The following is a 27,905-nucleotide window of genomic DNA, read 5'->3' as shown; positions in this document are numbered from 1 at the left end:
ATTCTCTTTACTGAGCGGAGAAGTGCAACCTATCTATCCCCAGTACAGCATCCCTCCAGTAGCTCTTGCAGGTGTCCATCTTATATTTCTTTTTTGATTGTGAGTCTTTGGGGGACTTAAATCATGGTTAACCTAAACTGTTACATCTGGAGTGTTACATCCATACAGGTTTGTTGTGTTGTCTTTTTAGGATGACAGATACAATTCAAGTTGTAGTACAGAGCTGCTGTTAGGTTTTTCTTTTCTTTTTAAAGAAAATTTAAGTGAATGATATATAAAAAACTATGAGCCATTTTTGATTTTGCTAAGGAGATAAATTTAATGAGGTATTACAATAACTTTCCATGAATATAAGAAATTTCAAAAAAAGGTAAAATAAATGGATGACTTATTCAAACCCACTCCTTGCAATTTTTTGAATTGGTCTTATTTCTTTTATGTATACTGTCCTACTGACCATAGCTGGCATAGATAAGATGCAGCAGCTCACTGTGTCTCATATTATCTTAAGAAACATTTTGTTTTTCTAAATATTGTTTCTCAGTTACTTAGTATACACAGACCTGTATGTACACACAGATGTTTAAACCCACAATAGCAATAAAACCAAGAAGATCACACTGATCAAATAACTATTGGCAAGGTGGTGGGGCTGGGCGGGGAGGGGGGGGAGAGACAGCTCCTTTGGACTACTTCTCATAGCTGCCTTGGAGTATCCGGTAAAAATCCCCTCTTCTTGGTGATTTTTAAAATATCACCAGCAGTAATTCCTTAAGGCATTTAAGGAATGCCCACAGTAGAGTGTCTTTTCTTTCTCTCTGTTGGTTCTATACAGGTAATCTAAATGTCTCAGCCACCCAGTCCCTTGCCAGAATTTTAAAATTATGTTAAAATCTTAACTCTGAAAGGAAAATAAGTGCAAAACTTACTGTGCATTGTGTAAAGGTAAAGTGTGTTGTTGAGTCAGTGTCAACTCCTAGCGCCCACAGAGCCCGTTGATTGTCTTTGGTAGAATACAGGAGGGGTTTACCATTGCCATCTCCCGCACAGTTTGAGATGTTGCCTTTCAGCATCTTCCTATATTGCTGCTGCCCGATGTAAGTGTTTCCCATAGTGTAACCCAAACATAAATTTTTGGGTTTCCTTGCTACAGAGTTGTAGTGAAAGGATGAACATTGTATATATTCTATTAGCTTCTCTTAGGCAGCTTGACACAGGACTCCCTAAAGGACAGTATTCATTCCTGGATTCTGCTTGAGGCCTGGGGTAGATGACCCCAGTTTGAAGCCTACTCTGGAAAGAGCAGAAGCAGCTTCAGGAGGTGAGCAAGCTTTTCCAAACAGAACATCAAGCATTTCCCCCCTTCAAACTAACTAACAGGAGGAGGGGAGATTTTGAGGGGCTGGTTTCTGTTTAAGGGATAAGTCCTAGTCTGTGTATGTGTTTTTTGCCAGGGCTAGCATTTGCAAGGGCTAGCAAACTCCTGTGGCATCCAGTTTTTGTTTCTCCCTGCCTAGAGGGGGTGGAATCAGCTAGGGCTGTGGGAGGCCCCACATTCCTTGTTCAGTGGAGAAGAGAAGGTAAGTACAAATCCTTTCCTCATATTCTTGAGTAAGACAATTTGGACAGTTAAATAGCTGACCAGTACAGCTGAGACCTATCCTTCTATTAAACTATCTTTAAATACTGTAAACAGGCAACAAAACCAGTTATGAAGATAGAAAGTCAGCAGGGGAGGGGGCACTTCCCAGTGTATTTCACAGAGTGTCACATGTATGACTATTTGCTTCATGGGCAGAAGTCATGGATGTGTGCTCGGTGCAAGGAGCTCCTGGCTCTCAGTGAACAAATTCGTTCCCTTGAGATCAAGGTGGAGAAGCTCAGAGAGGCATGCAGACGAGACCTTCTGGGACGTGGTAGAGGCATCCCACTCCAAGACTGAAAGCTTCTCTGCTGTCAGGGAGAATGAAGGTCTTGGGGAAGAGGACATCGGTCTGAGGAAGAGGGAAATGTTCCTTTAGAATATCCTCTCGCACAGGGGATACCCCTTGGCGGGAGGGCTTCCTTGAAGTGGGTGATTCGATCACTAGAGGTATAAAGAGATGTGTTTGTGACCCGCACAGTGACTTGCCTGACTAGTGCGAAGGTTGTGGATATCACGCAGCATCTGCATAGACTGTTAGGCACTGCTGGGGAGGAGACAGCTGTCATGGTGCATGTTGGCACCAACAATTTGGGGAAATGTAGTTGGGAGGTCCTGGAAGCAAAATTTAGGCTGATAGGTAGTGTATTGAAATCCAGGACCCCCAAGGTAGCATTCTCAGAAATGCTACCTGTTCCACGTGCAGGTACTGTGAGACAGGCAGAGCTGAGGGGTTTCAATGTGTGGATGAGACGTTGGTGCCAGGAGGAGGGGTTTAGATTTGTTAGGCACTGGGATACGTTTCGGGGCAAGCAAGGCCTGTACAAAAGGGATGGGCTGCGCTTGAACCAAGATGTAACCAGACTGCTGGTGCTTAAAATCAAAAAGCTTGCAGAGCAGCATTTAAAATGACACCTGGTGAATAACCAACAGGAGCTGGGCAGTATCCGGTTCGGCAAATTCCATCCTTTAAAGTGCGAGGGTGTAAAGGATTCAGATAAAACAGAAGAGGACAGAGCAGAACCACATAAAAAGCAGACAGAAGGCTATGCCAGCTGGCCAAAGAGTCCAAAGTAAGATAGCATACACCAGGTAAGAGATTCAGTGTATAGGTGCTTATATCCCAATGCCAGAAGCCTCCGAGCCAAGATGGGTGAGCTGCAGTGTTTGGCTGCTAACACAGCAATAGATACTGTATAGTGGGCATAACAGAAACATGATGGAACAGTGAGAACCAGTGGGATACTGTTATCCCTGGATATAAACTCTATAGAAAGGGCAGGGAGGGGCGCCTTGGAGGTGGAGTATCACTGTATGTTAGAGAAGGGATAGAATCTAACAAGGTAGAAAACCTAGGAGGACCGGAGTCCTCCACAGAAACCCTGTGGGTGACAATACAAGGCCTGAAAGGAAACATGCTACTGAGGACATGCTATCGCCCTCCGGATCAAAACCCTGACAATGACTGGGAGTTGCAGGAGGAAATCAGGGAGGTGTCAAGGAAAGGCAGGGCTGTAATAATGGGTGACTTCAATTACCCACACATAGTCAGGGGAAATTCACAGTCAGGTAATGACAAAGAGGTCAGATTTCTAGATACGCTGAATGACTGTGCCCTAGAACAGTTGGTCTTGGAACCAACCAAAGAGATGGCAACCTTGGACTTAATCCTGAGTGGCACCCAGGAGCTGGTGCATGATGTCAGTGTTATCGACCCTTTAGGGAATAGTGACCATAGTGTGATCAAATTCAGTATATATGCGAGGAGAGAATCACCAAGGAAGTCTAACACAGACACTCTGAATTTCAGAAGAGGAAACTTCTCCAAAATGAGGAGTATGGTGAAAAGAAAGCTGAAAGGGAAAATCAGGAGAGTCACTTCGCTCCAGAGTGCATGGAGTTTACTCAAAACCACAATACTAGAAGCCCAGTTAGATTGTATACCCAAAAGGAGGAAAGGTACCACTAAGTCCAGGAGGATGCCAGCCTGGCTAACAGGTAAAGTCAAGGAAGCCATAAAAGGGAAGAAGACTTCCTTCCGAAATTGGAAGGCCTGTACAAATGAAGAAAACAAAAAGGAACACGAAATATGGCAAAAGAAATGCAAGGTGACAATAAGGGAGGCAAAAAGAGAGTTTGAGGAACATTTAGCTAAAAGCATCAAGGAGAATAACAAAAAAATATTTAAATACATCAGATGCAGGAAACCTGCCCAGGAGGCAGTTGGACCATTAGACAATGAGGGAGTGAAAGGGATTATTAAGAGGATATGGAGGTTGCAGAGAAGTGAAATGAGCTCTTTGCATCCATCTTCACGGCAGGGGATACTGAGCATATACAGTACCTGTTCCTGAGCTAGGCTTTTTGGGGATGGAGGCTAAAGAACTGTGTCAGATAGAAGTGACAAGAGATGATGTTCTAAACTGTCTGGAAAAACTGAAAACTAGTAAATTGCCAGGGCTGGATGGCATCCATCCAAGAGTCCTCAAAGAACTCAAATGTGAAATTGCCGACCTCCTTGCTAAAATATGTTAACTTATCCCTTGAATCAGGTTCTGTACCGGAGGACTGGAAAGTAGCAAATGTAACACTGATTTTCAAGAAGGGATCTAGGGGCGGTCCGGGAAAGCACAGGCAGGTTTGCTTAACGTCTGTTCCAGGCAAATTGATGGAAAGCATCCTCAAGGATAAAATTGTAAAGCACGTAGAACAACAGGCCCTGCTGAGAGAGAACCAGCATGGCTTCTGCAAAGGTAGGTCTTGCCTCACAAACCTTTTGGAGTTCTTTGAGAGTTCAGCAAGTGTGTGGATAAAGGTGGTCCAGTTGACATAGTAAACCTGGACCTCCAAAAAGCTTTTGACAAAATTCCTCATCAAAGACGCCTGAGAAAACGTAGTAGTTATGGGATAAGGGGACAAGTACATTTGTAGATTGGTAGCTGGTTGAAGGACAGGAAACAGAGGGTAGGGATAAATTAAGAGTTTTCACAATGGAGGGAAGTAAGAAGTGCGGTCTCCCAAGGATCTGTACTGGGACCGGTGCTTTTTAATTTATTCATAAATGATCTAGAAGTAGGCGTAAGCAGCCATGTTGCCAGATTTGCAGATGATACCAGACTCTTTCAGGAAGTGAAATCCAAAACAGATTGTGAGGAGCTCCAAAAGGATCTCTCCAAACTCGGTGAGTGGGCAACAAAATGGCAAATGCAGTTCATTGTTGGCAAGTGTAAAGTAATGCACATTGGGATGAAAAACCCCAACTTCAAGTATACGTTGATGAGATCTGAGCTGTCGGTGACTCACCAGGAGAGGGATTTTGGGGTCGCAGTGGACAGCTCGTTGAAAGTGTCTACCCAATGTGCGGCACCTGTGAAAAAGGCCAATTCCATGCTCATTAGGAAGGGGATTGAAAATAAAACGGCTAACATTGTAATGCCCTTATACAAAACTATGGTGTGGCCACACCTGGAGTACTGTGTACAATGCTGGACACCACATCTAAAAAAGGACATTGTAGAACTGGAAAAGGTGCAGAAGAGGGCAACCAAGATGATCAGGGACCTAGAGCGCCTTTCTTATGAGGCAAGACTACAACACCTGGGGCTTTTTAGTTTAGAAAAAAGACGACTGTAGGGAGACATGATAGAGGTCTATAAAATCATGCATGGTGTGGAGAAAGTGGATAGAGAGATCTTTTTTTCTCCCTCTCATATAACACTAGAACCAGGGGTCATCCCATGAAATTGATTGGCAGGAAATCTAAGACCAACAAATGGAGGTACCTTTTCATCTAACGCATAATCCACTTGTGGAATTTTTTGCAACAAGATGTGGTGACAGCCAACAACCTGGATGGCTTTAAGAGGGGTTTGGATAACTTCATGGAGGAGAGGTCTATCGTCGACTACTAGTTGGAGGTCACCTACTACTATAGGTCACCTCCAGCCTGAAAGGCAGGATGCCTCTGAGTACCAGTTGCAGGGGAGTAGCAGCAGGAGAGAGGGCATGCCCTCACTTTTTGCCTGTGGGCTTCTCAGAGGCATCTGGTGGGACACTGTGTGTAACAGGTTGCTGGACTAGATTTGCCTTGGGCCTGATCCAGCAGGGCTGTTCTTATGTTCCTGTGACTCCTATCCCACTTCATAGGGCAGTTAAAGTAGACTGATGACCTTCTGGGAGCCATCAGTGATGCAGCCTACCTCATGGGACTGCTTGGTTTTCTTACTTCTTATGATTTTAATTTTTGCATCAAGAATCCCCAGATATTCACTCTGGATGTCCAGTTATGGTGACCTGGAAGAGAATTAGGATTGTACGTATATATTATACTGTGCTTGATTTTTCCAAATTGTACATAAGAGAATCTCTACTAGTGCAATTGAAGCATTCAAGATAAAATTTTGAGTGATTTAATAGAAAATGTTCCTCTAGAACCTGGCCCTCATCTTTAAATCTATTTAACTTACTAATTAATTAGTTACATAGATTTTAATCCCATCTTTTCATTTTTTTAAAAAAACTCCCTTCAAAGTGGCTAACACCACAAAATAACAATAAAAACCAAACTATAGTAATAAAGACCAAATATTAAAAGAATAAGAGAGAAAATACAGCATAGAAAATGTCATCAGGGAGCTGAAATTTACAGCTCTGTCGAATGCCTAGTGCTGTGAAGATTAACAGAGTCTGCATGACAAACCTCCCCAGGAATAGAATTCCAGGATGCAGGCCATAGAGAGGCTTTTCCTGCATTCCAATCAAACACAGCTCAGATGGGGTGCAAAGCGCCTCCACAGAAGATCTTAAAACTCGTGTGGGAGGAGGTGATCAGCTGTTCAGGTGTTGTTCAGCAGGAGAGATGGTATGCTTAACCTTTAACAGGAGTTTCCAATCTGCTTCCTCCTTCAAACTGCAGTAAAATATTTAACCTCGCTTTCATTGAATAGAAATTCTAGAACATAACATTTTAGAACTTCCAGTTTCAATATCAGTTTTATGGTGGGGTGATTCAAAGTACATGTGCATGTTTGTTGCTTCTTGGAATTCCTTTAACTCTGTCAGAAATATGATCTTCTATCTGTTGCTTTGAGTTGTTGAAACTTGGAGTTATCCCAGAATTTATGGCTAGTATACTGTGTGTTGTGCCAGGTGCACGGTTCTTTGCTTGTGTCCGAGATGGAGAGACACACACACACGCAGCCAGAAGGTGAATAGATGTCATTTTAATTCGAGAAAGATAAAGGGGTAAAGGGCTTACCTCCTCGAAACACACACTACTGGGGATCCCGTTGCAGTAGGAGATGTAGCTTTCAGCGGGGGTCTGAGGCACGTGCGCTAGTCCATCAGTGAATCTAATTAGCACTCTAAAGGCGCCAGCTTTTATAGTTGATTACAAATAAGCTTCACTTGCTGTCAAATAGACATGCATGAGCAAAGCATGGCCAACACAGGTACACAGAGCGACAGTATAATAAGCAAGGTTCTCACACAGAACACTGATAAGGCAGTGCAGCTAATTATATCACTGACTACTGCAAGGGGCTCAAGCAGAGATGAGAGGGAGAGAGTATGCTTTATACAAGCCACTAACTCAAGCAAGATGTCAGTTCTGTGCCTTCTACCCTACGCTATATTGGCACATGCTTTATACTACATTTCATGGCTGAGATCTTGCACAGACACTAAAATTTCCCTCCTCGTGATACTATGGTCTTGTGCAAGGGGATCTTTCCTTACCATGTCACTTCATGTGTAGTTCCCTGTGTATGTTCAGCGCATGCATGATGCTGCTGCATTTTCCTAGTGGCTGTTGCAAAAGTGTGCACTTATACAAATGCTGGAATTGCACAAAGCAGTTGCATGATCACTACAATCATTAGAAGTAATGACACTGAAATAGTGCACCTCCCTTGTGCAATTTCAGCATTTGTGCAAGTGTGCAAATTTCTGCAGCAGCCATTAGGAAGATTTAGCAGCACCCACATTGCACTAAATTTACACTGTGCGGTATAAGTCAACATTTTTTTCTGAATTTGAATTTTAAATTTGAGCTAAATTAGAATAAAGTCATGTTTCTATTACTATTCTGTGCAGTGAGTTTACAGTAGCCTTCTGCCAGTAGTGAGAACTGCAGACATTAGGATGTTCAAACTGGGCATCCTAGGAATTCACTTAAAGAACAAAGGAAATGCCTGGCCCTCACTATTTGGAGAAGAGCTTGGAACACTATGAAGTGTTTGATGGCATTTCACAAACGAGAGAACAAATCACCTGGGATTCAAGTGGTCAACACTGGGATCTTTAGTGCTCTGAACGATTTTACAGGTGTCTGTTGTGTTTGCTGTTCCCTGCCTCTCTTGATTTTGTTAGCTATGTTATTCATCTCTCCATGTTTTCTAATCCCCCCCCCTTTTTTTTGCCAGTCAATGAAACTGTTCTCACAAGTAGCCAAGCCCAGGCATGGCTGCCCATAAGAACTGCTGTGATCCGTGGCACTAAACCCAGCGCTGAAGGTTAAGGACACAAACACACCTTTCACCCGGGATCATGTGTCAGCATGGGCTACTTGTAGCTTTCTCTGACACAGAGTCAAGCACCTAGTGCACTCATCCTCCGGGGGAATCCTCCAGTGCACTGTACTCAGCACATGGTACACTGTGGGATACCTGGAGGCCAGGATACCGAGTCCCGGCCTCAGAGCGATCTGCCTTGATCTGTGCTCTACGAAGCAGTAGGGATCATGTGGGAGCACGGAGCGTGCTCCCACCAAGGCCTGGATGCTCATCTGGGGGGAAGGCAAATTTTGTGAAGTCTTTCCATCTACCCGGTAGGTTGTGCGAATCGCCCCAATTTCTTGCAAAAATTCAAGGATTTTAGAGCAAAGCAAGCTACATACATTCTCATTCTGCATAAATTATTTTTTTGTGCAGGATGTATTGGTGTAAATTGGCAAGTGGGGAAGAATGCATTCCAGGGCAGTTAGTAGCTTTTATCTTTGTAAATATAGTTTAATTCTAGAGTATTTTGTTTTTGTAAAGTTAAGTGTTTTTAAAAGTACATTTTTGTTAGGTATTACATGCCTTTACCTCTGTGTTACTAAAGTAATGTGGGGAGAAAAATCATGTTGTAACCTTATCTTCCTAGAAGAGCACAGGCAAGTTATTTATACAAATCAGAGACAACTGTGTATAACTGACTTCTCTTTAAATGAGTGATTCTACTTTGCTGTCAGGATAAATGTTGGTTAAGTATGTGTTCACATAATATCTCGCCATGAGAGGATCCTCATGGCCGCTCTGTGATGGGAAGTGAATATGTCCATTATGAGAAGGTTTCTGTTCCTTGAAATTGAATCCTCAGTTTCTGGAAAGTTACAGTTCACAGGGTCATCAGATAGTGGGCCTGTAACTTTCTGACAGCATGGTATCTCGTGTCTTTACTCTCAGGGATGATGATGATGATGGAGATCATCCTGTTGAAATCTGATTTGAACTTTACACTAGAAGGAAAGACTGTTAGTAAAATTGAACAACTTTAGTAATTTCTCATTCAGAAGCAGATTATCGTTCTGCAACAGCTGTTATTAATTATACATTTTATTTATTCTGGTATATTTTTATTCTGCTTTATATTCAAAATCTCATGTATCCAGTGCATTTTAATGTCTTCTAATTTTTCAATTATAATTTATATTATGAGCCACCTTGAGACCTTTTTGTGAAATGTGAGGTAGAACTATATAAAATATTAAAGGGCAAAAGACTTTTCAGCGGTATTGTGGATAGTTATAGTAATTGTGCTTTGCCTATTCAGCATATGCCTTGAGATCAATCTGCCCTTCTTAATAACTGTCTTAATTTTTATGCCTTCATTGCAGGAAGGACCAGAATGTTCTTTCACCAGTCAATTGCTGGAATCTCCTCTTAAACCAGGTGAAGCGGGAGAGCAGGGACCATACCACCTTGAGTGACATCTACCTGAACAACATCATTCCTCGGTTTGTCCAAGTCAGTGAAGACTCTGGACGACTTTTCAAGAAGGTAAAGATTTATTGCAGCATACACAGTTTCATGGCTCCAGAATCTATTTTAGGTGACCAAAATCTTTGTCACTCTTAGAATCACTCTTTCAATCCCCAGTTCCAGTAACACACATGAAAATGGAACCTGGACATGGTCATTCATGCCTTTGTAACATCCAGATTAGAGTACTGTAGTGTTCTGGGGAGTGCCTTCTATGTGAGACTGCTTCCTAAGACTGTTAGTAAACTACCATTGGCTTGAAAAATATCTGATAGGCTGCTGACTGGGAATGCAGGTTGAAGCATATTACTCTGAAATTGTTTTCATTGGTTATTGTGAAGGGTCTTGGGGAGAAAATGGAGAATGAAAATATTAATATGGTTAGTTAATATTTTCATTATTAAAATATTAATAAAATTAGGCTGTACTGCAGAAGATGAGAGAATATTTTGGTTGCTAGGAGGATTCAGTTACTAAGTGACATGGCTGTATGTTGGATAGGTTGCTGTGACAGGAGAAAGCAGTTAGAGTTCAGCTGTTGAAAATGATAGTTGAAATGCAGACAGAGTCATTTAAATCCTTCTCGGTAACTTCCAGTGAGTGATAGGGCTGTGTGAAGCTGCAGATTAACATTCGGTTTGTCTGAGATTTAGACTGAACAGGGCATCAAATAGCTAAATCTAATCCGATGAGCTAGATCTCAGAATCGAACCAGCAATGTCCGAATCGATTAGAAGCAATTCAGCCATTCGAAGGCTTTCCCTCTACTGTTTTACAATAGCAAACATTGTAACTTGCTTTTAGGGAGGGATGTTGAAAGACTATATCAAGCTCTCCTTTCTCAACTAAAGTATCTTCTGGAGTTGCTCAGTGTCTGAATAGGGCCAATAGCAATTAGAAGGTTTTGAGGGGAGTGTCAGGCACAATGACCTCAGAAGGAGCTATCAATTTCTGACTATCCTCCTCTAATTAAAAAAAGAAGAAGAATTATAAGGCTTTTTTATTTTTTTACTTTAAATCTTTTTTTTTAAAACTGCTGCACCTATTTATTTTCAGGCTTCATGCCCACTTTTGGTTTCATTCAATTTGTCAAAGAAACAAAGACAATATAGGCATTTTAGTTAGTCTCCCCATTGTATCCTATGGACAATATTCGAACGAATCAAAGATTCAGATCCAAAGCACCTAATAGAAACTCTGAATCAAATAGTACACATTCCAAATCTAAATCTGGATATCAAATTGAATACTTGTCTATTGGCACAGGCTTAGTGATACTTCAGAGGGCCTGCGCCTGCATCAGGATTACACAATATAGTACAAAGTTACTGTTTTCCATAGTTGAGGAGGCCATCCTTAACACTGGCTTGTATACTGAGCATGCTCCAGCAGATAAGTCCTGACCTTCTGTAGGCATAGCCAGCTTCCTGCCTGGAAGGCTGCAAATCCCCAGTTCCAGTCCTGTCTTGCTCCAGAACATAGGGCTACCGAGGAGCTCCTGGCTCCTTGGCTCTTTTTCTGTGGCTAGCTTTTTCTTTCTTTACTTTCCCTCACACCCTTAGTAGTGTGCCAGAAGGGGAAGGAAGTTGACTGCTTGCATTTTTGTTTTTTACAAATAGAATCTAAACCATTTTTTTCCTTTCCCAATTTGGCTCATTGGCATTTATAAGGTTTGTTTGACGTTTGCTTTCTGTTTTCCGCGGAGGAGAGTTTATAGCCGCTTATTGACACTATTGACTTATTGACACTTATTGACAGTGAAACTCTCCCACTCAAGAGCTTTACTGGAGGGCTCCCTCTCTGTGGGTCCATGCCCTGATACTCAGGTAGACTCTTGGGGTTACAGTAAGCTTGCTCCCCATCTCTGCACCGGGAAAGCTCCACTTTTAACCTCCTGGGTGTGTCTGCTCTGTGCTCGGAGAAAGACAAAAAGGCTCACCAAAAAGGTGCTAAAAAGACATGCCATGCAGAAGAGACCAAGAAGGGTGGTGCTGAGCCTCACAAGTGCCACAAGCCCTCGGCAACTCCCCAGCTCAGTGAACGCCTCTTAATTCTGGTGGTTTGCAAGGAGTGCTCTGCTCCCTGTCGGCTGCCTGCATCGGATGTTATTGAGCCTGCTCCTTCCGGTAGCCCCATTATGGTGCCTGCTCCTGCGGTGCACAAGACAGCTGTTGTGGTACTCACAATGATCATCCCACCTACCTCTCCCGCACTGGCAGCCAATTCCAGTTACGGAGTCCTTGCCATTGACTCCACTAACTGAGCAGCTGCTCCCTCTTGAGTAGGAGCTGGTCTCACCGCTCCTACTGCCACAAGATCAACCAGATAGCTCCGTCCTGGCAGCCCCTCAGGTGCTGGTCTGGTTGGCCTCTCCGCCTCCTCTGCAGCCACTCACAAACCTTACTCCAGCAGAGGAGAGTTTATAGCCAGCAGTGCCCGTGGGCCCAAGTCTACCTACAGAGATCATGAGTAGGCTGCCCTTGCCCAACAAGGATCCCTTTCTCCCGATGTCACTGAATGGTTGCAATATTTTATTGCTAGGCAGTGCTGCGCTATTATGAAACCATCTCCCCCTCTGGCACCCTGTTCCAACGCCCCTGCTGAGATTCCTGCTCTCGCAAATCCACTTCCCCCACCCCTTTGTTCCCAGGGCTCTGACCCGTCTGGACTGGTCATCCTCCCCTGCTTCCAGCCTTGCAGGGAGGGCCATTCCTGTCCCAGAAAGGGGGCAATTTATTCCTGTCATGAGGGGGCAAAGATACAGAAAATACAACAGGTCTCCCTCCTCCTCCACTTCAGAATGTAGTCCGCCCAGGGAGCCTAAGTGTCCTCGCAGGGCTGTTTTCCCGCCTTCTAAGACAACCCCTCCCCCCAATCCCTGCCTCCACTCCAGTCCCTCCTAATGCCAATCAGCTTATTACAGCTCCGGCCAATTCCTTCCCAGCCAAAAACCAGTTCCAGCAGCCCTGGCTAATACTGTGCCAGTTGTTCCTATCCATCATTCTGAGGACCCTCAGTCTGATATACCTGTACCAAACAAGGGAGTGACTTTGAGCAAGAATAATGTGTCCTCTGATAAAGAGGAGGGAGAACTTTCAGATGAAGCTGCTCCTTCCACCTTACCAGCCTCTACGTGCTTGTTCTCATCTTCAGATTTTTATGCCCTTCTGGCCAAAGCCAGATACGCAATTAATGATGTGACAACTGCAGATGCTACTTTTGAACTGTCTTCCCTGGACCAAAATGTTTTCCCCTCCTCCTCAAGCCAAACATTGTTAGAGCCTTTCCCCAAATTGTTTAAGGAAGTTATGTTGGCTGAGTGGTCAGCTCCTGTGTCCACCAAACCTTTAAACACTTCTGCTAGGATGTTTCTTCTCTTATAGCAACCCCTTCAGAGTAGACCCTTCAGTAGCCCAACTGGTGTCTGGGGCAGTGGTAGTAAAGGGACAACTGAGCACGCCAGAAGAACGTAAATCTGATTTGTTACTTCGTAAGAGTCACACAGTGGCAACCACTGTCACCAAAGTGACCACCACAGATTCTATTTTCTTCCGGGCCTCGGTTCTTTGGACCAAAGAATTAGCTCAGTACGTTCCTCCTGAGAACACTAAACTCCGTCAAGGCCTCAACAAGTTGGCTAAGGTGGCAGCCCTTATGGCCGATTCTAGCCTGGATTGTATTCAGTACACATCGTGATCTATGGCTGCTGGGGTGGCTGTCTGAAGATCTTTGTGGTTGAAACATTGGAACGTGGATTTTAAATCTAGAATCAACCTGGCTGCTTCCCCCTTTTCTGGTTCCCAGCTTTTCAGAGAAGCCCTTAATCCTATCTAAGTGGAAACTAAAGATAAGAAAAAGGCCTTACCTACTCCTCGGGGAGATTTCTGCCCTACCTACCATCCTTTTTGCTCCTTTTGGAACTTTCCCAGATCCTCCTTTCATCAGCTCAGAAATAACCATTCTGCCACCTATAGACTCACCTGGCATAATCAGTGCAACAACGAGGAGGTGGAACTTCCAGGGTTGCGTTGACCACCAGTTCTCCTCGGTGACCTCCCAGCCCCAGCGTAAGCCATGACCACCCACCAGTAGTGGGCAGACTACTCCTATTCTCAGTGGGAAGCCACTTCACAAGACTGTTCGGTTCTTGCTACCATAGCCAACAGTTATTCTCTGGACTTTCTTTCTCCCCCTCACAATCACGTTATCCCAACTCCCTTACACAAACATCTTCAGATGGAAGAGGCCACTCCTCACCTTCTTCTGACTAGAGCAATCAAACCTGTACCGTCGACAGAGTTATGGCTCAGTGTTTACTCTCTCTTTTTAGTCCCCTCAAAGGATGGTGGTCCTCAACCTAAGGTGCCTCAACTACTTCATCAAGAAAAGAAAGTTTTGAATGGAGGCTCTCCATACGATCAAGGAGGCAATAGCCCAAGGGGACTTACTGGCGTCAATAGACCTGTCCAAAGCATACTTATACATTCTCAGCCTTTCCCTTTACCGCAGGTACCTTTGTTTTTGTTACAATTGATCCCACTGCCAGTATCAGGCCCATCCCTTTGGCCTCTTCTCCGCACTGAGGGTGTTCACAAAAATCATGATCATACCTATAGTGCACTTGAGAACATTGGGAGTCCAGGTACACTATTTTCGGATGATCTTATGGTTCGAGCTACTTCCCTCCAGCAGGCCCAACGAGCCCTTCACCTTACTCAAGGATCATGGGATCACAGGTTCCTGAGAAACTATCAGAGAAGTCATCTCTTGCCTTCTCAACAGTTACAACATCTTGGGGCATACTTCGATACAGCGCTTGGGCTGGTTTCCCTACCACAAGATTGGAAGGAGAAGATCTCACTGTTAATTTGCCCACTCATCCAGAGAAAGCTTGCAGACCTGATGCTGTTGGCTCAACTACTAGGCTCCATGATCACCTATCTGGAGTGTACACCATGGGTTCGCTGGCACTCTCCTACTTACCTTGCAAGAAGGCATCATGGCTTATGCATGCAAGGAGATCCCTCTTACCCCAACTATGCAACTGTCCTTCTGTTGGTGGCTGTCATGAGCTCTAGATCTAGGGCTCCCTCTGACTTTTCTGGAAGGGATCATTGTCACTACTGACGCGAGCCTGTCAGGTTAGGGGACACACGGCCTGGGCCAGTACGCCCAGGGCATTTGGTCAACCAGGGAGGTAACACACACCATAAATTGGCTTGAACTTTGTGCAGTTCAACTGGCCCTAATTCAATTCATCCCTCTAGTTCAGAAGGCTCACATTCTGGTGTGCACTTCAAATGGTCAATAACGAGAAACTATTCAACACCAATGAAAGAAAGCAGGCCTACGAGAAAGAACAAGTCAAGAACCGAGCAGAAAAATGGAAAAATAAGCCACTGCATGGTCGACACTTGCACAATATAAGTGGAAAATCAAACATCACCAAGACCTGGCAATGGCTTAAGAATGGCAACTTGAAGAAAGAAACAGAGGGTTTAATACTGGCTGCACAAGAACAGGCACTAAGAACAAATGCAATAAGAGCAAAAGTTGAAGAATCAACAACAAACAGCAAGTGCCGCCTTTGTAAAGAAGCAGATGAAACAGTGGACCGCCTAATCAGCTGTTGTAAAAAGATCGCACAGATTGACTACAAACAAAGGCATGACAAGATAGCAGGGATGATACACTGGAACATCTGCAAAAAATACAAGCTACCTGTAGCCAAACATTGGTGGGACCATAAAATTGAAAAAGTTGTCGAAAATGAAAATGCAAAAATATTATTGGACTTCCGACTACAGACAGACAAACATCTGCCACACAATATACCAGATATAACTGTAGTTGAGAAAGAAAGAAAAACAAGTTAAAATAATTGACATAGCAATACCAGGGGACAGCAGAATAGAAGAAAAAGAAATAGAAAAAATAACAAAATACAAAGCTCTACAAATTGAAATTGAAAGGCTGTGGCAGAAAGAGACCAAAATAATCCCAGTAGTAATTGGTGCCCTAGGTGCAATTCCAAAACAACTTGTAGAGCACCTCAACACCATAGGGGCCACAGAAATCACCATCAGCCAATTACAAAAAGCAACATTATTGGGAACAGCCTATATTCTGCGACAACGTCTATAATAACAGCATCAACATTGATAATACAATTCAGCCATCCCAGGTCCGTGGGAAGGACTCGATGTCTGGATAAAACAAACCGCTCAATAACACCTGTCTGACTGTGTATACAACAACAACAATAATAATAATAATGGTTCTGGATCCGCAAGAAACTCTTATGTTTGAAAATTACACTTGTAAACCTTACTTTTCTCATTATCTTCTAATTTGGTTTTCTTCCATCATCCCTAATGTTTTAATGAGCTATTGAGTCACACTGGGGAAAGGGAAGCAGCAGTTAATTAAAAGGCAAAAAGGGATTTGTATAGCTTTAACCAGATAAAGATCTTCTACAGCTGCCCATTTGTTTCCAGGCTCAATTCAAAGTGCTAGTTTTGACCTGTAAAACAGTGCATTGGTGCTTTAAAAGCTATGACACATATACCACTGTCCTGTCCTGTGGTATATGGCCTGTCCTGTCTACATATATATGGTGGAACATTTTCTGGCCACCCTAGCATCACTAAGTTTCTAAATAGGGATGTGTGAGCCGGCTCGATTCAATCTATGGTTTGAATTGAACTGGCCCGAATCCCTGTTCCGGATTTGAACTGAACCAGCCTGGCCAGTTCCATGCACATCCCTAGTTCTAACTTCCTAGGGTTTGGCCTTTTGGGCCTTGGTGTCAACAGCTGAAATACTTGAGGTTCTGTCAGATCTCTGCCAAACTCTATCAGGTTCACGGATAAACAGTGCTCTGTTTCTCTTTGACGCCTTTGATTTGCTTCTCCAACTCCCAGTTCACTCTCAGTGTTTTGATCCGGAGAGTGATACACTTCCCTAATAAAACATTTCTTTTCAGTCCTCATATTGTCACGCATACTGTTTTTGTGGAGGACTCCAGTCCTCCTAGGCTTTTTTGCTTGTTGGATTATATTCCTTCTTTAACATACAGTGCGACTCCACCCCAATCAGCCCCTCCCTGTCCTTTCTAGAGTTTTTATCCAGGAATAAGAGTGTCCCACTGGTTCTCACTGTTGCACCAGGTTTTTGTTATGCCCACTATATCTGTTTTCTATATATGTTTTCATTAGCAACCAAGCACTTCAGCTCACCCATCTTGGCTTGGAGGTAGGGGTATGCACGGAACCGCCAAGCTGCGGTCCAGCACTGGGGTGGGGGGTTGCTTTAAGAGCGGGGGGAGGGTTTACTTTACTTATGTCACAGAAATGTGAAGCGTGCGCACAACATGCGCGCGCGCAGAGGGCTCCTGGGAGCTTTTCATAGCGAAACGGGGGAAGGGGCGGCAGGGAGGTATCCTGCCGCCCCAATTACTACTAAAATTACGGGCGCCAGAGCAGGAAAGCGGTGGGAGGGGTAAGTAAACCCTCCCCCCGCTCTTAAAGCAAGCCCCCCACCCGAGCCGAACCACCCAGGTCCGGAATGGTCTGGAGGCCTTTAGAATGGCCTCCGGACCAGTCCGGGCACATCCCTACTTGGAGGCTTCTGGCATTGGTATATAAACACCTATATGCAGAGTTTCTTACCTGGAGTTGGCGTGTCCTATCTCCCTTACTGTCATCTGACCAGTTGTCCTGTGCTTCCGTCTGTACGACTCCTGGTTCTACTCTCTCCCTTTCTGTTTTATCTGAATCATTTACACACTCACACCTTAAGGGGTGGCATTTGCCAAACTGGATACTGCCCAGCTCCTGGGTATCCCCCAGGCATCATTTCAGAAGCTGCTCTGTGACCTCTTTGATTTTAAGCACCAGCAGTCTGGTTCCATCTTGATTCAAGTGGAGCCCATTCCGTTTGTACAGGCTTAGCTTGCTCCAAAATGTATCTCAGTGCCTTAGAAATCTAAATTCCTTCCCATACCACTGTCTTATCCATGCATTGAGTCCCCTCAACTCTGCCTGTATCACTGGCCCTGCATGTGGAACAGGTAGAATTTCTGAGAATGCTAACCTGTGGATCCTAGACTTCAATCTGCTACCTAGCAAACTAAATTTGGCTTCCAAGACCTTCCATCTGCATTTCCCAACATCATTGGTGTCCATGTGCACCACTGTTACATCTAAGAGGGATTCCCAGGTAGTGTTGACTACAACTCCCAGAATCCCCAGCTACAGTGGCTCTTGCTTGGGGATTATGGGAGTTGTAGTCAACAACATCTGGGACTCCCTCTTAGAGGGAACATGATGTGCACCACAACAGCTGACTCCTCTCCATCACTGCCTAACGGTCTTTCTAGACGCCACGTGATGTCCACAACCTTCACACCAGGCAGGCAAGTTACATTGCAGTCTACACACCGGTCACAAAAACCATATCTCTATGCCCCTAATGATCGAATCACCCACTACTAGGAGGCCCCCAACCCCCGGAGGCATATCCTCTGTGTGAGAGGATATGGGCGCATCATCCAAAGAAGGAGTCCCTAGTAAGGGACCATTTCTGTCTTCCTCAGGCTGATGTGCTCCTTCCCTGAGACTTTTATTCTCTATGACAGCAGAGAAGCTGTCAGTCTGGGAGTGGGATGCCTCTACCACATTCCTGAGGGTCTCATCCACGTATATCTCTGCCTCTCTGAGCTTCTCCAGGTCAGCCACCTTGGCTTTGAGAGAACAAACTTGTTCCCTGAGAGCCAAGAGTTCTTTGCACCAAGCGCACACCCATGACTTCTGTCTCTCAGGTGGATAGTCATGCAGCATAGATACATGCAACACTCTGTGCAATACACTGGGAAGCACCCCCTCCCCTATTGGCATTCTACCTTCATAACTAGTATTATTAGCTATTTAGAGCATAGATAGATAGATAGTTTACTTGAAAGTAGGCCTTAGCTGCAGTTGTTAAGACATTTAAAGGTTTTAAAGCTCTGCCTTCCAAGAAAATTACAAAAGTTGGGGTAGTACGCAGCTTCTCCTCATGCTGGCTGTCTCATTTGTGATGGACCGCTTGAGCACCTCCCCGCACACTGCCCCGCTAAACTCCATGTAAAACTCCTTTGATAACTATTAGCAGACTCCTGTTCAGAAAGCTCCAGGTAACAAAGTTCCCCTGATCTGAGTCTTGTGTTCTCAAGAGCTTCTTCCAAACTGAGCCTCCTTAGGAACGTGGCCCCTCCCACAAGCTGTGTGATTCACCTGCAACTAATCCCTACCCACTGTCTCTCTAGACACAACTGAAACTGAAACTGCCCAGGACTAACAAACTCATCTAGTCTTTCCCCCTTGCTTTCTTGTTAATTTATTTATCTCAGATGAACCTGGGTTAACTCCTTCAGGAGTGTTTTGAAAATGACTGTGGGCTAGGGGGGTTAAACTTGTATATTAAGAATTTATAGCACTATTGTGTGGGGTTTTTTTCCAGTTGAGGAAACCTGATGTGGAGGATTTGGAGAAAAACAACTCTATTAAATAATAATGTATTTATGTCTTTGGAGAGTTCTCTTTGGTTGCAGCATCTGGCCAGTTTCTGTTTTAAAATGATTGTAGTAATAAAGCAAGTTGCTTTTTTTCCTTTGGTTGTCATCCTACAGAGAATATAAAAGGAATGGTGCAAAGTGGATTATGTCTATTTAAATAACATGCAATGTGAGAGAGCATTCATTGCATGCAGTAATGCTGCATCTGCAAGAAGAACAGATGGGCTTTATTAACAGAAGTTCTTTGATAATTGTTGCAACAACCCAGCACTTTAATCACTCAAAGGGTCTGGGTCCTGCTTAAGATGATGGATAGATTGCATCTTGCCAACCTGCAGAGTCAAGATGGCTCTTGTAGTTCTTGGGTATTGGGCAAGCAGAAATGGGAATAAAGACTTGTATCTTTAATAACCCTTAGGCTCAGATCCTCCTCACTCAGGGGCGTAGCAAGGTTGGAGTGGGCCCAGAGACAAGATTTTAAAATGCCCCCCTCACTGAAGCTCAGCTCATGAAGTAAAGAAATCTTAAATGAGGCTGAATAGTATAGTATATAGTATATATATAACACCTATGTGCCACAATAGAACATCATCCTAAATTATTTTTTAAAAGTTTTTGTAAACTGTGGATCATGCAAGTCATTTAATGGTACTAGAGAAAGACATGCTGTTCTGGTAGCTCCAGATCTTAATAGTCACATCAATTTTGGAGGATGAATACAACTAAAGGTAGCCTGGGCGGGTACGCGGCTGGGGGAGTCAGTCATGTGACTTGCCTCTGGCGCCCCCCCCAGGCAGTGGGCCCCCAGACAACTGTCTCCCCTTGCCCCATTATAGTTACGCCCCTGTCCTCACTAACCCCACAAAATGGGAGCTATGATGACATGACAAACATTAATTGGTAGTTGTGTATAATGTGTGTGGGCTGTGTGTGTGAATGTGTTAAGAAATGAAGCTTCTCACCTAGGTTCAGTTTGCCTAGTATTCCTCATGGATTGTGGGCTGCTCAAACTTTAAACTGTGTTTAAAGGACTGCAATCCCACCCTTCTGGAATGAATGGCCCTTCTGGGGGCAGAGTGCACCACACCAGTGTACCATTATCCTATCCATATAGGTGGATGCACCCAACACTCAGCTGTCTAGTCTTGACTTCCTCTAAACCAGTTCAGTTGCAGTACAGGAGTTCTCCATTATTCAAAAGTCCGTACAAGGGAAGAGCTAAGTAATGGGGAGAGCGTTGGTTGAATCTGGCACTTAAAACCGTTTCCCACCATGGTCCAAATTGTTACTAATTGCAAAGGTATACTATATCAGTGTATCTTGTTAGTGTTTAAATGTACCTAAGACAAATTTGTGACAATACATTGTGGCTTGTGTTTTGATCACTGCTTGAAATATCAAAAGAGAGTGTAAGAGTGTCTGTGTTTTGGAAACAGTTAATTGGAATCAAGTTATAATATAGAAAGGCTTAGACAAAGGTGTAAAACTGCGGTCCTCCAGTTGTAGTTGGTCTACAGTTCTCATCATCCCCAGTCACAGTGACCAGTAGCCAGAGATAATGGGAGTTGTAGGCCAATAACAGCTAGAGAACCACAGTTTGACACCCCTGGTATAGATTGTAGCAAAAGGTAAAATGTCTTATATAGTATATAAAAGTTAGACCAAGAAGAGGAGTACCCTCTTGTTTATTCTCTTACAGAATTTGATGAAATAAAATAAAATATATTTTCAACCTGTTTAGTGAACAACACATTTACAGTCCCTGCTGCTTCATTGCACATAATCCAGATGTCTTCCCTAAAGGATGAGCTTCTGTTTTAGGGATATAGCAGTTTCTCAAACAGCAATGTATTGTATCTGAGAAACAGCAATAACTGTCCCAGGTTAGTGGGGCCATAGCAATATGGAACACAGAACATTCCAAATGTGTCATGATCTCCAAGTAGGTGATGCCTGTGCCATCACTTATAAGCAACACAAGCCTTGCTTCATGCCACCACCATGGGCAAAGTGATCCTGTGGTCCCAGCATGCCCGCTGGCCACTACATTACAGGCAGCGTAAAACCATTGTGATTGTAATTGCAACCAGCAGCATGAGATTGGTGTTTCCTGACTGGGACTTCATTGCCCCTGGTGTTGTGACATGATTGTTTGCAGAGTTAGTTGGAATCACATTCTCTTTTGTTGTGGGGGCATGGGTCGGGAGAGTCATCAAGACCTCTCTATTGACTCCAACTGGGATGTTTAAATTAATAACCATCTCTTTTTAAAAACTGGCATAACTTTACGCTGTTTTCTAGGTCACGACACATGTAGGGTTCAGACTAGGCCCCATTGTTCCATTGCCCACTCCCAAGTGTACAAAGGTATTTGTTTTCCCCTCTGAGGGGAGAGTCCCACTGGTGTAAATATTACTCCAGCAATAACTTCCCTCCTACACAAGCATCATCTCACTAAGCCAATGTAATGCTCCCTGCTGTAGCATTTGTGTTTCTTCTAGTACCAGAGGGCTTAGGAACAACCTTGCCCAGCACACTAGGATCTGTTAAATCTGTTAAAAAGAGAGAGCAAAAAAAATGAGTGTAAAGACTGACAACTTCCTTCTTGTGATATGCAATCATGGCAGGTGCTAATGTTGCTCTTTCAAAAGAAAAGAAAAATGGCAAACGTCAGCAAAGCTCTACTTTCCCAAGCCATTTTGAGAACTTTGTCTTCATTTTCTATTAATGTTTAAAAACAGCAAACAGGTTGTCTCTAACATGCTACAGCAACCTTCCCACCACTTGTTATATGTAGACTGGTATTGTGGTTATTGCCACTGCATCAGGGCTGGCACATGTTGGGACACATGTTGCAGCTTTTTTAAAATACTCACTGGATAAACTTAAAAGTGGTAATGAGTGTTATACTGTTTCTAAATATCCTGATCATTAATGGTATTGAGGCACTCTGCACCATGGGCCATGTAATCTTAGCTGTAATGTTCAAGGATATGAATGACATCCTTCAGGCTTATGTTCTCATGGACCTTTCTAAGGCATCCCACCCATCCCCCGCCTGTGTGTGTGTGTGTGTCTTCTGAAGCAGAGATGGCATTATTGTTTGTTTCCAAGCAATGTGAAAGTAAATCCTTTCTTTGACCTTGTAAAACTTTCACTAATTAAATTACAGTTGATTAACTACTTACAAAGGATTATTGAGTGACAGGACTCTTTAGTTACTTTAATCCTTGTAGAGGATAGGTAGAAATTCTATTTTGTTTCTAACAAAAATGGGGAAAGCAAGTTAGCTGACAACCACAGAGCACTTCCACAAATAGAAATTCTAATCTAATGAACTCTATTAGTTGGAAACATGGTTTTTTTTAACTTGTTAGTTTCACTCCATTTGATTGTCAAACGTTGATATATGTATTTCACTTGGACCATTCTTGCACCAATATGTTTCACCAGTTCTGATTTCATGTCTGCCACTCCAAATGTTCCATACTTTGGTTGAATTCTCACTTATTGATCATAAATATTCTGTTGAAAAATGAGTGTCTTCGGTTTTGGAGTAAGTCCCATTGAAATCAGTGGGATAAATCTGTAAGTCAGTCTGCAGTAACCAACTGTACTGCAAGTGTGTGATCTTCCCTATATTAAATCCTTATAAGGATTTTATTAACCTTTCTAGCAGCTGCAGGCTGTATGACAAGTGTGTTGACTAGATGAGTCAGTGGTCCCCATTGAGCAACAGCCAGGGAGGAGGGCCAGTGACCCTCTTACTGGCTGCTACCACCGCAGAGCAGTGAACGTGAGGGGTGGGGTAGTGTGGTGATGGGGCTGCTGTGTGCCTGTAGTAACCTGCACAGGTCAGTGATAATACCAGCTTGTGTCTACATATGCAACTAGTGGTCTCTGTGTAGAGGCACTATGGCTGTACCTGTACTGTGCAGCCTAAGTTGGGGTGGGCAGATAAAAGGAGCTCCTGGAAGCCGTATATTTTTGTCAAAGCCTTGGAAACTACCAACATGAAACAGCATCTCGAGGAGTTGAAGCCAGTCACAAAATGGCAGCTTGTAGAAAAACTGACTTTGATAAAATAAAGGATTTTAACAGCAAAATCCAGGATAATTTTGCTGTAGGACAAGAAAGGAGCAAGAGGTGCTGCTTTTTTGGCTGGCCGTGAAGGGGTGGGGCTGAGGAAGATAAATTTATGGGAGGGAAAATAAAAGAAAGCCTGAGCAGAGAGAGAGAGAATGGTATAGCCCTGCCCCCACTCAGCCAGCTAATGAGACTTGCTGTATTGGTTAGAAGAGAAAAAGAAGATCAAAAGCCTGGAGAATTGCCTCAGATAAGCTTGAGAGCCATATATAGCTTCCAAGCAACCCAATTCCCACTGCTGGCCCTTAGGCCTTCCCATGCCTAATATTGGTTCTGACAGCAAAGGAGCATGGGATACCCATCTCCCTTAAATAAATAAATAAATAAATAAAAGCATTAAGCGTCAGACTTAAAGGAAACTTAACAGTTAAATTCCTAAGAAGAGGTACAACAATGAAGTAGTCTCATCCTAGCAGTTAACATGGTAATAAAAATAATACTGGTAAGTGTATTTAAAATGGTAGGTATTCTTTCTGTGGTTTGTTCTGCAGCAATTGCATGGATATTTTTCCTCACAAGTTTGTATGGACAGCGACTGTTGTTTGTCAGGAAACTAACAGCAGGATTGAGTATCTAGATAACAGATTTGCCAGGTTGGTTGAATGATAGGACAATTTCTTATGTTAGCTCCCTTTATGCTTGTTATGTGTCACTAGCACATCATCCTGTTGTATCAGTCCCTTCTGGGGAAATAATTTTTAGAATGACATGTGATATGTGAAATGGAAATAATATGTGACTGAACCCAGAGCCACTGGTGACTGTGCTCTTTGCTGGAAAGCTCCCTCAATTTCCTGCATCACAATCAAGCTGACAAGTGTGAACTAGCACAAGACTACTGATAAAGGCCAAATATCAAAGCACTTAAGGAGCAGATTTGTTCAACCTGTTGGCTGTTGGCTAGTTAACTGCAGAACTACGAAATGAAACAGCACTGTAGGTCGCATGCTATTTTTGTATGTATAATTGTATTTACTACAATACACCTCACTAGTTGTTTAAAACCAATGAGCTTATTTTTTAATGAATCATTTATCATTCAGGTGGAATAAGATATTTGATGTGACAAATATCTTTTAAAAATTAGAGAAGAACTAAACTTGAAATGAAGACAACAGAGGCCAAGTTCTCATGACCATGCTAATCCTCATTAAATCGGCTTAACTGAAAGTGTTGAAGTAAACAAACCTCTATGGTGAGAATTATTCTTCCCTTCCCTCCTCTCTTAGGATGTGCACCTGCCTACCCTGGGCACAGGCAGTGCCCTCAGTATGACAGCAGGCATTGTAGATGGTGCTGTCCAGGATGCCTGGGGTCCATGAATTTGCTAATCGAATCCCAGGGTTCAGGCATAGCTGTCTGAATGCACACCCCACCTGTCCATCTACTCCTGGACTTCCACTTTCAGTGTTCCTGCCTCATCCCTCCCTGCTGGGGTGATCCAGGGATCAGCTGGGTCTTGACTCGGGTTATCCTCTCCCCCCCCCCCATGGAAGGGGTTGCTGGAGCTGCCACTCACTCTGGTGGCTCACCTGCCTCCCTGGGCAGGCTGAGCAGCTCTGAAGCATTCTGGGGACTGCCAAATAAGAGTATGCTTGGAGCTGCTTGGGTCACCCACTTTGGTATTGGGACCAATAGGAGTGTGGGTGGTGACAATATAAAGGCTTTCCAGTGTCAGGGCAGCATGTGGGATGCCAGGATTCCATCTGGGTCCCTGGAGACTAATGGCTCCTGTGACCTGCTCCTCTGGAGCTGCTAACCAGGATTATGTGGGTGCTGCACCACAGCAACTCATTAGTAATATTGATTCTGTGCCTGACTAACCTCTGGGGCCAGAAAAGTGATTGTAGGAATGTGGACCTATAAGCTCCCCCACCTCCCACTTCAACTTTGCATATTTCAGTTACATAGCATAAGCAATCTTTAAGCAGTCCTGCTGCTGTAATAAAAATGCAGTGATGGTTCCACTCAGTGTGTGCTTCAAATAAAATCTTCAGTTGCTTACCCTGTGGCTATTTGTGAAGCTTGCTATACACCTTTCCCTCTGACCACTGCTTCCAACAAGTTAACAAGTTACAACTTTCTGTATCCCAGTTCAGAGGAGATAGATTAGATAGATAGATAGATAGATATTGGCTCACATGCACAGAGGTGCCAGCAGGAGAAGAGAGTTAATGTAAGCATCTCTCAGCATTGCAATGTGGGCTGTGTTGTTGGTGGCTACAGGGAGAGCCCGTAAACTGGACAAAACACCTTCTGCTTGTGGAGCTCCACCTGATTTCCAGCCTTCCTCCCCTGCAGCCCTAGGTGGCCAGATTTGGCTTTTAAAAAGCCAAATTCTGGCTTACGGCCCATTTGACCCACGAGTATACCCCTTAGGTTCTGGCAACTCTGCTTGCAGCCACCCATGATTCAGCTCATGTTGTTGCTGCCATAGCACCAAGAGTTGCTTGTGCTAACTCGGTTATGCTGGAGTTACTGTTTACGCCAGCCATTATTATTATACTTACATACTGCTTTTCTACCAAAAAAGAGAGGAAAGAAATAGCTCCTAAAGTAGTTCACATAGCAAGATATGTCTCAATGCAACGTATCATTGGGGCACTTATAGAGCACTACATGGTCTTTACAGCTATGTAAACATGGAGCTGCTTTTTCAGGCCTGAATGTGTTGTGCAAATGAATCCTCATCACAACGTGCCCATTAGGAGGAGTCCATTTCTGATACCCCTGCCTATGGAGGTTAAGGCTGGCTACTGGGCATGTGGTTGCTTCCTCTCTGTGGAACTTCTTTCACAGGGAGGTCTGCCTGGTACCTTTCTTGTTACCTTTTAAAGCAGCAGGCAATGTTTCAATGGAATATTGGCATTTTGGTTCTGTTTTGTTTGCCAGTTGGTCTAATTTGGTGGTGATATACTTTGACTCTAATAGTACAATATTTGAATGACTCCTCTTTTTATTTGACATATTTTAACTGGATTGCTGTTATGCATTTTATAACTTGTATTTTTTAATCATGTTTTAATGTTTTATTCCATATTAGTCACCTTGAATACTACTTGTAGAACGGTTACGTTCAAATTTTAAAACTAAACATAAAGAAAAATATTCCCTAAGCTAGGGCCTTGATAGTTATCCTCAACATTTTTCCACTTCCCAACTAAGCACATGGAAGAACATAATCCTGTCTTATCCCAGACACAAGCTCCTAAGCTTTGTGCAAATGAAGAGCTCACAGAACATTGTTTGTGTTGGAATATACCGGTACTTGCTGAATCTTCCATTAACTGCACATGCTTTTTTTTTTTTTTAAGTCAACGTGGTTAGAGTGTTGGACTAGGACTGGAGAGACCCGAGTTCAAATCCCCATTCAGCCATGATACTTGCTGGGTGACTCTGGGCCAGTCACTTCTCTCTCAGCCTAACCTACTTCACAGGGTTGTTGTGAGGAGAAATTTAAGTATGTAGTACACCGCTCTGGGCTCCTTGGAGGAAGAGCGGGATATAAATGTAGAAAATAAATAAAATAAATAAATATTACCCATCCCTTGTTGTATCTAACTTCATATGCTAGGTCTTCCTCAAACTCTAGCCCTATTCAAGTTATCTTTGTGCATTCATTGAATGCATGAAGGGGAGCGTGTGCTCCCTAACCACAGATTCTGCAACAGCACACCTGCTGGCCATGCCCCTCAAGAGTCTGTGTGTTCAGTGTTCATCTAAAAAGGGTAGTGCTGAATGCAGTGAGGGTTTTCTGGTTAGCTGCTTTGAGTGTAACTTATTTCAGAAAAGTGCAGTATAAATGGTAATAAAAGTAATAACTCTTGGAATATGCATTACTATAAAATGACCATTTGCAAATAAATGTGCGATCATAGACTTGCATCACCTGAACATGCACAAAATGGCAAGACCTGGGAAGGTGAATATTGATCATTCTAGAGAGGTTCCAAGAGTTTTGACTGAGGACTGATTGGTTTATTTCAGTGTTATATGGGTTGTTTTTGAAAATATAGAACTGGATTTGGAATTCAGTCATGATAACCTACAAAGGGCTCGTATCACTCGAGGGATGAGCTGCTACATTCCTAACCAGATGAAGCAAAGCCTTTTTCAAGGATAGTTTGAAGATGAGCCTGCTGCAATAGTCTAGCCTTCTGGCTATGCAGGCCTGCATGGACGTGATAAGGTCTGCATGAGACACAGTCACAGTCTCTAGTCCTTATCGCAGAGGGAGGAAAGATGCATCTTGTCACAGCAATTATCTGTGAATTCTGGCACAGCAATGGATCTCGTAAGGAAGGATCCAATCTCATTATGCAATTAGAGGAAAGAAGCAGCTGTAACTTTCTGTTAAATGTAGATGTACAGTAGGTAGCCTAGCCTTCCAGTGGGAACTGTGCAGGCCACAACAAATTCTCTTGCCTCTTATTGCAAGATCTTTCTTGTTTTGCAGGAAAGGTGCTACAAGGATGGTGTAGGCAAGCTGTCTGTCAGGCTCTGGCATGTTTTTTTTTTAATTTTTAATATGATTAACTGC

General features: G+C 43.5%; 1 protein-coding gene across 6 annotated transcripts in view; it reads left to right on the top strand.

Moving 5' to 3' along the window:
* SRGAP2 (SLIT-ROBO Rho GTPase activating protein 2) overlaps nucleotides 1–27,905 on the top strand; it is a 320,834-nt gene that overhangs the window by 141,329 nt on the left and 151,600 nt on the right. For all 6 annotated transcript variants that reach the window (XM_053245714.1, XM_053245710.1, XM_053245711.1 and 3 more), the window contains one exon: nucleotides 9,519–9,681. In XM_053245714.1, coding sequence (XP_053101689.1) covers nucleotides 9,519–9,681 — 163 coding nt within the window. The remainder of the gene's footprint in view (nucleotides 1–9,518; nucleotides 9,682–27,905) is intronic.

This window comes from Hemicordylus capensis, chromosome 4 (genome assembly GCF_027244095.1).
Source record: "Hemicordylus capensis ecotype Gifberg chromosome 4, rHemCap1.1.pri, whole genome shotgun sequence".
NCBI lineage: Eukaryota > Metazoa > Chordata > Lepidosauria > Squamata > Cordylidae > Hemicordylus > Hemicordylus capensis.
Note: the sequence above shows the minus strand (reverse complement) of the source record. Positions and strands in the feature narration are given on the sequence as shown.